At 40.3% G+C, this 12,704-nt stretch overlaps 1 protein-coding gene across 1 annotated transcript; it reads left to right on the forward strand.

The window, feature by feature from the left end:
- The first annotated feature begins 869 nt into the window (after positions 1-869).
- LOC132266340 (uncharacterized) lies at positions 870-1,874 on the forward strand. Its single transcript, XM_059767194.1, has one exon. The coding sequence runs from the start codon at positions 870-872 to the stop codon at positions 1,872-1,874; it is 1,005 nt and encodes a 334-aa protein (XP_059623177.1).
- Positions 1,875-12,704: the final 10,830 nt, after the last annotated feature.

Genomic DNA, 12,704 nt, shown 5'->3' on the forward strand with positions numbered 1-12,704 from the left:
GGGGAAGATTGTTAAAGTAACGCGCTATCTCATAAGATTGAGATAGGCTCTACAGACTAAGATAAGGACTATGACTAAGATAAGGGTTACAGATTACGATAAGAATTGCAGAATACAATAAGGATTAGGCCAACAGATTATGATAAGGATTAAGAACGACGTGGACGCTACGTAACATCCTGATCCAAGTCCTATAAATAGGGAGGGCTAATCAACGTTTGGAGGTAGGCAAAAAACCCTAACTCAATATCTCGATTTCTCCAGAGAGATTATCATTCACACTGACTTGTTCGTCGGAGCCTACTCCACCAGTAACACACCGGTGTTTGTAGGATCACTTTTTCTTCTTTTTATTCAGGAAGTCAGATCAGATCCGGGTTGCGCAGAATCCATCTTCAATAGTTGGCGCCGTCTGTGGGAACTTATTTTTGTTCTCTAAACAAAGCATGGTTCTATTGCGATCTGGTCTGGCTGCTGGCGAGGGCAAAGGGTTGCAGGCTTCTGATGCAGGGACTTCAACGGGGCAACCCCCCGTCGTCCCAAATGATCAGGAACGCGTCGCAGCGTTGGAACAACTGGTGAACCAGTTAGTCCAGCAAAATGCGATGATTTTGCAACGATTAGCCGCCCCCAATGAGGAGAGAAACAGTGAAGTACCCAACGATGACTCCCATAGGGTTAACAACGATGTTGAGCTTAGTCAAATAGGGGGTCAACAGAGGAGCCATCACCATCGGTCCCCTGAACGGAATACCACCAGGCTCCGTGGAGATACTTCTAGTTATGTTGGAGACAAGACTGAGGACGCCACTCAGTTCGATCTAGAGTTGCAGGATCTGAAAGCCAAGGTTGACGATGTCATGTAAGCGATGAAAGGGAAGGGCCAGGCTGCAGTGAACGATATGGTACAAAAGACTAACCTAGCTTTTAGCCCAGCTGTTATGAGTTGTCCTCTACCTAGCAAATTCAAGATGCCAACTCTTGAGAGCTTCGATGGGACGCGGGACCCTCTCGACCATTTGGAGACCTACAAAGCTCTTATGTATTTGCAAGCCGTACCGGACGAGATTATGTGCAGGGCTTTCCCTACCACACTCAAGGGTTGGGCTCGTCTCTGGTTCAATAAATTAAAGCCAGGCTCCATTGAAAACTTTGAAAAGTTGAGCAAACAATTCATAGGACACTTCATCACTGGGCAGAAGCACAGGAGACCAGCAACACATTTACTTAATGTGAAGCAGCAGAAGGGAGAGTCCCTTCGTGATTACATAAGTCGTTTTAACACTGAAATGCTGCAAGTTGAAGAGGTGGACGACAAGGTTGCCCTCACAGCCTTTATGGGAGGATTACAGACTTCTAAGTTCCTATTTTCCTTATCAAAGGAAGCCCCTACAAGCATGACAGAGTTGATGGTTAGAGCGCGGAAGCACATGAACGCTGACGATGCTATGAATGCACGAAAAAACAAAGATGGTGAAGATAAGAGGTCGGATAAGAAGAGGCCAGCACCTAACACTAGGGAGGAAAGGGAATTGAAGTGCAAGAAATTCTCAAACAACCAGGCTGACAGAACGTTTCGCTGCCCAGCGAGCCCAGGTAGGTATAATAACTATACCCCCCTAAATACATCTGTAGAGCAAGTCTTTCTGCAGATTCAAGATGACGCATCATTGAAATGGCCACCAAAGCTAAAAACTGATCCAACAAAGAGGTCTCGAGATAAATACTATAGGTTTCACCGGGACCATGGACATAACACAGATGATTGTTTCGACCTCAAAAACCAGATTGAGAACCTTGTTCGTAAAGGTCGTTTACGCAAATTCACAACTAGAAATGGAAAAGGAGGCTCTAACCCAGCCCGGGAGGGCTGAGATGATCGCCCTCCTCAACACCAACCAATGGGTGAGATCAAAGTTATATCGGGTGGCTTCGCTGGTGGTGGTGAGACAAGTTCAACTCGGAAGGCTCATGCTAGGAGAATTCGGAGTTTTTCAGAGGTGAATGAAGTTGGAATGACAAGTCCTCCAACCAAATTACCTCGAGTTGAGGAGCCGGTCATAACCTTTTCTGAAGAAGATGACAAGGGAATTCACCAGCCCCATGATGACCCTCTTGTAGTTTCCATGGTCGTTGCTAATTTCACTGTTCGACGAATGCTAATAGACAATGGTAGCTCGGCTGACATACTATTTCTTAGGGCGTACGAGAAATTGAAAATTGGCTGAGAGAAGCTCCGACCCATGAAGTCACCACTGGTGGGATTTTCAGGCGACAAAGTATATCCACTGGGGGCAGTTACCCTTCCAGTTACTGCAGGAGCCAATCCAAAACAGGTCACTATAATGGTGGACTTTGTAGTGGTGGACTGCCCATCATCATATAATATTATCCTGGGGAGAACGACATTGAATGCTATGAAAGCAATCACGTCCACTTACCATCTCCTGATGCGTTTCCCAACTGAATATGGTGTGGGAGAGATAAGAGGGGACCAAACAATGGCTCGCGAATGTTATGTCGCCTCTCTCAGAAAAATAAAATCGCAAGAGGCATTTACGATTGAAGGGCTGGAAGGGAAAGATAGACCAGACTTTCATAGAGCGGAACCTACAGAGGAGCTAGAAGAGGTCATCCTTGGTGAGCCCAAGAAAAAAGTGAGTATAGGGTCTTTACTCCCCCCAGGTATCAAAGATGAACTTCCTCAATTCCTCAGGAAGAATCAAGACGTATTTGCATGGGTACATGAAGACATGCCGGGTATAGACCCCACTATCATGGAGCACAGCCTAAATGTAAATCCTGACTTCAAACCTGTCAGACAAAAGAGGAGGGCTTTTGCTTCAGAAAGGAATCAGGCTATATCAGAAGAGGTGGAAAAGCTCTTAAAAGCTGACTTTATTCAAGAGGTGTACTACCCCAACTGGCTGGCAAATGTGGTCCTAGTGAAGAAGGCAAATGGAAAATGGAGGCTATGTGTGGATTTCACCGACCTTAACAAAGCTTGCCCGAAGGGCAGCTTTCCTATCCCAAGAATTGATATGCTCATTGAGGGAACGGCTGGACACGAACTATTAAGTTTCATGGATGCATATTCTGGATACAACCAGATATCTATGTACACCTCAGATAGAGAAAAAACGGCCTTCATCACTAATAGAGGTTTGTACTGTTACAAAGTAATGCCGTTTGGGCTCAAGAACGCTGGTGCAACATATCAGAGGCTAGTGAATGCAATGTTTAAGCATCAAATTGGTAGAAACATAGAGGTATATGTTGATGACATGTTGGTGAAAAGCTTAAAAGCTGAAGACCATTTGACTGACCTGCAGGAGACCTTCGAGGTACTTATGAGTCATAAGATGAAACTCAACCCCAGCAAGTGTGCCTTTGGGGTTTCCTCAGGAAAGTTCTTGGGATATATGGTAAGCAGAAGAGGAATTGAGGCCAATCCAGAGAAGATCCGAGCAGTCATTGACATGAGATCGCCAAGATCAACCAAGGATCTACAACGACTAACAGGGAAGATTGCTGCCTTAAGTAGGCTAATCTCTCGGTCAACTGACAGGTGTCTACCTTTCTTTCGTGTGCTAAGGAAGGCTTTTGAATGGACCCCAGAATGTGAGCAGGCATTCAAAGAACTAAAGCAATACCTTAGTTCTCCCCCACTACTATCTCGAACCATACCGGGAGAGGAACTATACATATACCTTGCAGTCTCCACGACAGCTATCAGTTCAGCTCTGATACGAGAAGAAGAAGGGGTCCAAAGGCCAGTATACTTCGTGAGCAAAGCACTTAGGGGTGCGCAGGAAAGATATCCAAGGATGGAACAGTTGGCCTTTGCTTTAATTGTGTCCGCCAGGAAACTGAGACCATACTTTCAAGCGCATACGATAGTGGTCCTAACAGATCAACCCCTTCGACAAGTCCTACATAAGCCAGAAAGCTCTGGTCGACTGATGAAGTGGTCAGTAGAGTTAGGGGAGTTCGACATTCAGTATAAGCCAAGAACAGCAGTAAAGGCTCAGGTGTTGGCTGATTTCTTAGCTGAGTTTACCCCTCCAGAAGAGGAGAAACAACCCCAATTTTTGACAGAACCAAGTTTAAGTGAGTAGATGGGCCCAGAAGTAGTCTGGGACTTGTTCGTGGATGGGTCATCTACTGCTCAGGCTAGCGGAGCCGGGCTTGTTCTTGTCTCCCCAGAGGGAGAAAATATACAGTACGCACTTCGGTTTGGTTTCAAAGCAACCAACAACGAAGCAGAGTACGAAGCCTTGATAGCAGGATTAAAAGTGGCAAATGCCCTAGGGGTTGAGCAATTAAAGGTGTACACTGACTCCCAGCTGGTCGCTGGACAAGTTCTAGCAGAATATGAGGCACGAGACGAGAAGATGAAGAGTTATCTACAAAAGGTGAAGGAATTAAAGAATCACTTCCAAAGATTCTCAATTCATCAAATACCACGAGAAGAGAATGGGAAAGCAGACGCTTTAGCCCGGCTAGCTACTGCATTAGAACCTGAGATCAATAAGAATATACCACTGGAATATTTGGATGAACCATCTATATCTCAGGAGAGACAAATTGAAGTGCAACAAGCGATATTGAGTGTGGAATGGGCAGATCCTATCATCAGATATATCAAGGATGGGGTGCTACCAACAGACCGAGTAGAAGCTCAAAAGGTCAAGATGCGGGCAGTTAGGTATACGCTTATCAAAGGGGTGCTCTACAAGAGAAGCTTCTCCATGCCGTATTTACGATGCGTTTCCAGCGAGGAAGCTGACTACATTTTGAGGGAGATCCACCTAGGAGTTTTTGGAAACCATGCTGGGGGTAGGTCACTTGCAAACAAGGCCATCCAACAAGGATACTATTGGCCCACCATGCAGAAAGATGCACTTGACTTCGTTAAAAAGTGCGACAAGTGTCAACGATTTGCCAATATCCCGAAACAACCGTCAGAGGAGATGACTCCCATGTCAGGACTATGGCCATTTGCTCAATGGGGAATGGACTTGATTGGCCCTCTCGTCAAAGGCAAAGGGCAGACTAAGTATGCCATTGTTATGGTTGATTACTTCACTAAATGGGTAGAAGCTAAGCCTCTGGCCAAGATCACAGAGAACAATATAAGGAAGTTCGTATGGAAATCAATAGTTTGCAGGTTTGGGATTCCTAGAGTGATTGTCACAGACAATGCAAAACAGTTCGATAACTCTGACTTCAAAAATTTTTGTTCCGAGCTCGGGATTCAAATTCATTTCTCATCGCCAGGACATCCCCAGGCGAATGGATAGGCCGAAGTCACTAACAGAACAATCCTTCAGATGATCAAGACTCGACTTGATGCCGCAAAGGGACTGTGGCCTGAGTAGCTGCTGAGTGTACTGTGGGCTTACCGTACTACTGCAAGGACTCCCACAGGGGAAACCCCTTTTCTTTTAGCATTTGGAAGTGAGGCAGTAGTACCTGTAGAGATTGGCCTAACAAGCTTTAGGACGGAGCACTACGAGCCCAAGCAGAACGAAAGGGAGTTGGAAGTAAGCTTGGACCTAATCGAAGAAAGGAGATACCTAGCCCGGATTATGATGGCTACCTATCAACAGAAGGTTTCCAAGTATTATAATGCTCAGGTCAAGCCTAGGAGGTTCTCAGTAGGAGATTTAGTACTCCGCAAAGTTACTCAGGCAACTAAGGATTCAACCATAGGGAAACTAGGTCCCAAATGGGAAGGGCCTTACAAAGTTACGCGATGTCAGCGACTAGGAACATACTGGTTGGAGGACTTAAAGGGAAAGCCACTGCCTCACCCATGGAATGTTTAGCATCTAAAGAAATATTATCAGTAAACAATTTCAGTTTAGTCTCAATTTATTATTTATTTTTGCTAATACTTCTAGTTGCAATAATTACTTCATTCTCTACGAATGAATTTCTTCAATAGCCTTGTTATCAACTTTGGCTTTAATAAAGTATTCCCTACTTGGATCAGTTGTTTCAAATAATTCATTATCATTTTGATATGTTAAGATATTCATGTTAAATGGGTGAGCTGGGTGAAGCTCATAATAATCTACTTCCCTTGTTAAAGGGTGAGCTGGGTGAAGCTCATAGCAATCTACTTCCCTTGTTAAAGGGTGAGCTGGGTGAAGCTCATAATAATCTACTTCCCTTGTTAAAGGGTGAGCTGGGTGAAACTCATAGCAATCTACTTCCCTTGTTAAAGGGTGAGCTGGGTGAAGCTCATAATAATCTACTTCCCTTGTTAAAGGGTGAGCTGGGTGAAGCTCATAGCAATCTACTTCCCTTGTTAAAGGGTGAGCTAAGTGAAGCTCATAGTAATCTACTTCCCTTGTTAAAGGGGGAGCTGAGTGAAGCTCGTATACATCTACTTACCTCATTACATAGACGAGCTGAGTAAAACTCGTCTTAATCTACTTTCCTTATCAAAGGGATGAGCCGACCAAAGATGTCAATAAAATAACATAATGCGGCAGTCGCAATGGCAAAACATAACTGTCCTTCCTACTTATCAACCCTACAAATATAAATGGAAACTGATTGTAAAGAAAGAGAAGTTTCAAGCACAAAGAGAAACATGGGAGCAAATAAATGAATGGCTACACATCTATCCTATTCGGAATCACTCGCTTCATCTAGTTGAATGACAGAGAAGTCTTGGTCTGCAAATTCAAAAGCAGCACGATTCCGAAAATCTTCGAAGCCGTCAAAGTAGGCCTTCGACATAATCTCCTTGAAGGTGGGTGAGGTTTTAAACTCACCCACTGCATTGGTTTTTTCCACCATTAGTTTCTGGGACATCTCCTTGTTCAGTTTTTGCACATAAGATGCATGACAAGCTCGTTCTGTTTCTAACTCAGCACGCATTGCTTGTAGAGCGACCTCATGTTTATCACGTTCCATTTGTAAATCGGCTTGGTGTTGGGAGTGAGTAGAAGCCAACATATTGGTGTAATGCTCTCCTCCTTTTACAGCTAGACACGACAAGTAATACGCGTGTGTATTCACCTGTACGCACGTGGGAATAAAAAGTTACAATAAAGAGGAAAAGAAAAGCTAAATAAAAACAGAGGATGGTGCAAGAGTTAACCCGTGCGAGATCATGCATGAGTCGGTCTACAATCTCAGTTGGAGGGCGTGAATTCAGATACATCATATCCTCCTTCGACAAAAACTCGCTTATCTTCTTAAAAGCAAGTTGAGCATTGCCTAGAACAGATGCTGCTGAAGAGTAGGGATCTGAGGGGAGTACCGCTGCTTCAGTAAGGAGTGGCATAGTCCCATCCACAAGCTGATGAGGGAATTACGAGTCGGATTCGTGTGGAGAAACAACTGAAACAGGTAAGACACTTTGTGCTGTAATAGTAGGCTTCTTTTTTTTCCTCTTGGCGGGGAAAGTAGGTGGGAAGTCACTTGAGCCTTCTTTGAACTGAGCTAGAAGCCTCTTATTAAGTTTTCGGGATATAGTTACAGAGGACTTGCCACTTGGCTGAGGACCAATCCCATGGGTAAACAAAGTCTGAGGTGTCACGAGTGAAGACCAGTCCCTCACTGGGTAGTTAAAGGCTTCCTTTATTCGCTGGAGATCATCAGATGAAACGGCAATCTCTTTAACGCCTGAAGGAACAACAACTCTGTTAATAACTCAAACAAAATTTACTTTGAGTTTTAAAACATAAAAGGGTATCATTATGGACAACTCACTGGTGGAATTCTGATTACACCACGCACAAGGAATGGAAGTCCCTATTCGTAGGAAAGCACTTTTTTCAGGAAAGAACTCCCAGCCATCACCAGAAACGAAAAAGAAACTGCTTTTCCATGGTTTGTGCTTAAGGGGAATTCCAGAGACAAGAATTCTGTCCCGTGGGGAGAAGTACAGCCAGTCACCCCTTTTGGGAATGTAGCAATGAAGAAACTCTTGGATAGTGAGCGAGGTATTACAACAAGCTCGCCACAAAACTAAACAACCCATCATTGTTTTCCAGGCATTCGGGGAGAGTTGAGTCGGAGCAAGATTAAGGTGACGCAACAGTTCCCTAATAAAAAGAGGGATTGGAAAACGCAATCCGGCAATGAAAGCAGACTCATAGAAACAAATCTCAATTGGGTAAAAGGAGGACGCTCTATCATCAAGTGAAGGAAGTCTGAGAGTAACACTGTCTGGAATTGAATAAGTTTGCCTGATCCAATCCAGATCCTGTGAAGTAAGGGAGCCTGCTATATCCTGTACCAGATGTGTCTCTGACGAAGCCGAATCAGACTGGCGGTGTTCCTCGTCTGATATAGTGTTAGATTCTGGGTAAAACATGCTGGCAGTAACACATGCTACTGTATGCAAGAGCCTAGCTTCACAGTGACCTATAAAATTTTCTAACTTTGGTCTTGGTATACTGAGTTGGAGGAAAAAGCAACAACGAATTAAATAGAAGCAGGAAGAAAACGAGGGCATGGAACTTACCACATCACTACGACTGGCACTACCTGGCTTTCTGGATAATGGAAGTAATTTGAATGAATTTTACTCGAACCATCTCGGTTTATAGCAGAAGAACGTAAACAGATAAGGAAAGTATTTCTGGTGGAATTCTAATAGAAATCTGTTTCGTGAGGGACAAGCAGCTCTCAGCGGGCTATTTTGCGGGCTATTTTACTTTTACAAGGTAGAATAGGATTTGGAGTTCGAATAGGACAACCACACTGGCACCCCTGCATGAGTTACCTATGTGCCAAAAGGTAGGCTGCCAGCATAGCAGCTTGCCATATATACAAACTGTCAATGTGGCACTACGATCCTGCTAATGAGGCACTACGACAAAAATTTCAAAGGCAACTACGGTCCTACAAAAAAAAAATAGGAAAACAAAAAAATTTTCCTGGGGGCGCTGCCCCCTAGACCCCCGCGAGCTGACCGAGCAGCTCGACCCCCTACTATATCCGCAAAGTGGCAATCTAAGTGAAGTTAATGGATAAGGCTCTACTATTTCATAATCAAACCAACTTATTGTAGAAATACAGGGTGAACGGTTCTACAATTCCAGCTATTTGTTATTATGTCATATTTGGGAATTAACGGTCCGGTGGTTTGACAAGCAATCCTCCGAAATGGGGGGCAACTGATGATTATAATTTAATTACCTGTGGATAGGGGAAGATCGTTAAAGTAACGCGCTATCTCATAAGATTGAGATAGGCTCTACAGACTAAGATAAGGACTACGACTAAGATAAGGGTTACAGATTACGATAAGAATTGCAGAATACGATAAGGATTAGGCCAACAGATTATGATAAGGATTAAGGACGACGTGGACGCTACGTAACATTCTGACCCAAGTCCTATAAATAGGGAGGGCTAATCGACGTTCGGAGGTAGGCAAAAAACCCTAACTCAATATCTCGATTTCTCCAGAGAGATTATCATTCACACTGACTTGTTCGTCGGAGCCTACTCCACCGGTAACACACCGGCGTTTGTAGGATCACTTTTTCTTCTCTTTATTCAGGAAGTTAGATCAGATCCGGGTTGCGCAGAATCCATCTTCAACAGGTATTATCTATACACCATTACGTAGACCTAATTTTATAATAGTCTTCGTATTGCAGTCACTTTTATGATCGACTATATATACATATATATATTTATGTAGGTTTCATATGTCCAATCTATTGTAACCAGTGGATATTGAATATGGACTTTTGTCAAAAGTCTCAGTGTTGCATCATTTTACAAGAGAGTATATGAAATATATACGGAGTGTATATATATATATATATATATATATATATGTATGTACTCTGTAATTCAAGTTTTTGTTGATAATAGTCTTGGTATTGCAGTCACTTTTATGATCGACTATATATGCGTACATATATACATATATATATATTTATGTAGGTTTCATATGTCCAATCTATTATAACCAATGGATGTTGAATATGGACTTTTGTCAAAAGTCTCAGTGTTGCATCATTTTTACAAGAGAGTATATGAAATATATACGGAGTATATATATATATATGTATGTATGTATGTATGTATGTACTCTATAATTCAAGTTTTTGTTGATATGTCAAAACCTGAACCAGAGATGGTGGAATAATCTGAAGAGCTGTAAGATTGAGTGTATTACAGGATCAATGGCCTGCTAACATCAATAGACCTAATTTATTCAGTTCTATCATGTCTTTTCTCATATTGCTTCTTCAGTTTCACATACATGGTTGAAAAAGTTCCATTTGAAGTTGTTGCTTGTTCAGGTTATATACATATAGAATCAATTTTCTGTTTCAGATTTTTTTTTTTTTTTTTTTTTTTTTTTTTTTTTTTCTATTAATTCATTTGCTAACCATAGTTTTTTACATGTTTCTGAATGTCTAATGGGGTTTTAGTATATGAAATGGGATGATTTGCACTCTTTGAATGGTTTTCTTATGTGTGACTTTTGACAGACAAAATGGAAAATTACATGGAGAATAACATATCCGATATGGAGTTTTATCTTTCATTGCAAACTAGGAATGCCAACCTCGATTTAGACTTGTTGAACGCAAAAGAAGAGTCTAGATCACTTCGACAAGAACGTCGGCAATTGGAAAAAACATTTGAGATTGTGGAATCCAAAGAGGGAGTTCTTCGACAACAAACAATCAAGGTATTGTCTGATGGGAAAAGGCTGCTAGAGGAAGCTATTCTAGTAAACAATAATCTTATTGATCAACTTAAGCTTGAAATTAGTAACAATAAATTTAAAATGCAAAATTAAAAAGCAAATATAATTACACGGATTCAAAATGGTAGTAGGGATATTAAATTTATTGTTTCTTCTATAACGGATTTATTTTTTATTTCAAAATTTAAAATTTGGTGGATTCCACAAGTAGCCGAACAATTACAAGAAAATTTTAAATTATCATATTTTATAGAAGGTTTCATTAGTAGGAATGTATTACATGTTATGCAAAATATTGGGGGAAAAATTAATGTTGAAGTTTCTCAAAACCCTACTCGGGTCGTTGTCACTGTATACCCGAATTCAATGGTGATTGACGAAGTTGTAAATTAATTTTAATATATTATATTATATATATATATATATATATATATATATATATATATATATATTGTTATTAGTTTGTTTTATTTTTCGTTGGTATGATTTAATTATTATAAATTTTTATGTATTTTGAAAATAATGTAAAAGTTAAATGCTTGGGAGTGATTTATTTTGGTAATATTTTTTTTTAATATGTAACTTGTAATCAAATTAATGTTTCTATGATTCTTTTATTTTGGGACAAGTTTTATGATGATGAAGTGGAGACCTAGTGTAAGCGAAACATACAAACTTGACATTCAACTGGATGAATACCATTAGAGAAGCACAAGAAAGATTTAGGAGTCTTTTTCTTTGTCTTTCATTTTTGTGGAGATGGAAAATGAATTTTTATCTCCAAGGGGGGAGAAAAAATAAACCGAAAGGAATGAAAAAAAGTAAAAAGAATTTTAGAAGAAAAAAGAAAGGAAAAACAAGACACCTTTCTTATTCCAAAATCAGCCTCTAAGGACCAAAAGGCAAAAGAGCTCAAAAAATTATGAGTGCACGTATCTTATTGCCACAGCAATTAGCCATTTAACAAAATCATATATATTTTAATTGGAATCCACTTTATAGATTATGAACTGAGAAAAATAATAATATATTTTTACTTAATTTTGTATTTATCCGGCTTGATTGGCTTTTGGTCCCTCAGAAAGATGCTTGTAACATAAATTGTAACACTGTTTATGTTAAATCAACAAGCCTGTGGTTGGTATAAGCTCCTACTTCTCAAAAGGAGGTTAGAGATTCGAACCTCAGCGGAGCGTGTGCGAGTTCCAATTAAGAAAAAAAAAACATTATTTATGTTAAATTCTCTCTTTTGCTAGGGAAAAGTATTAGAGCAAGTAAAAAGATTAAAAAAAATTAAAATTAAAATTTATAGTGAAAATGATAGTTAAAACATTAAAGATGGCGTAATAATGACGTTAAAAAATAAAAATAAAAAATAGAGGGCAATTGTTGAAATTGGGAATGCGCATATTCAAATGCCATCAAAGCCACATTTAAAAGAAAAATTACAAATAAGTCCTTTTAAATTATATAAATGTATAAAAACTTAATATGTTAGTTCAATGATAGGTCTCGATGCTCTTATATTTCTAAAAGTAGAATTTGTTAATAATATTTCATAGTTAAAACATACAATAGCTGGATCTGTCACACACATACATATATATATATATATATATATATATATATATATATATGAATTAAAAAGCAATTATGCAACCCTGTGTTAGGTTTTGAATATGCTAATATCAAACAAGGTGTGTGGTCCCCCAGACCAAGAAATACAGACCAGGAGTGCCTCATCTGGATAAGAACATCTATCAGAAATAGCAAGCACCATTCTGCTTTTAAATTCTGATACACAATTTTTGCTGTCACTCCAGACCTTGGAAATCAGATGCTCACTGTTATGCATCAATTGCGCCGAACAACCATGGAATTACTGCAAGACCTGGAGGATATATATATATATATATGATACAAGTAAGAAAGATGATGAGGAGCAATGACCTGAAACTAATTTTTTTTTTTTTTTAACAAAATCATCAAAGTGAACCTAAACAAA

Source organism: Cornus florida, unplaced genomic scaffold (assembly GCF_030987335.1).
Source record: "Cornus florida cultivar Cherokee Brave unplaced genomic scaffold, ASM3098733v1 CherokeeBrave_3.0.0_Hap2_Chr07, whole genome shotgun sequence".
Lineage (NCBI taxonomy): Eukaryota > Viridiplantae > Streptophyta > Magnoliopsida > Cornales > Cornaceae > Cornus > Cornus florida.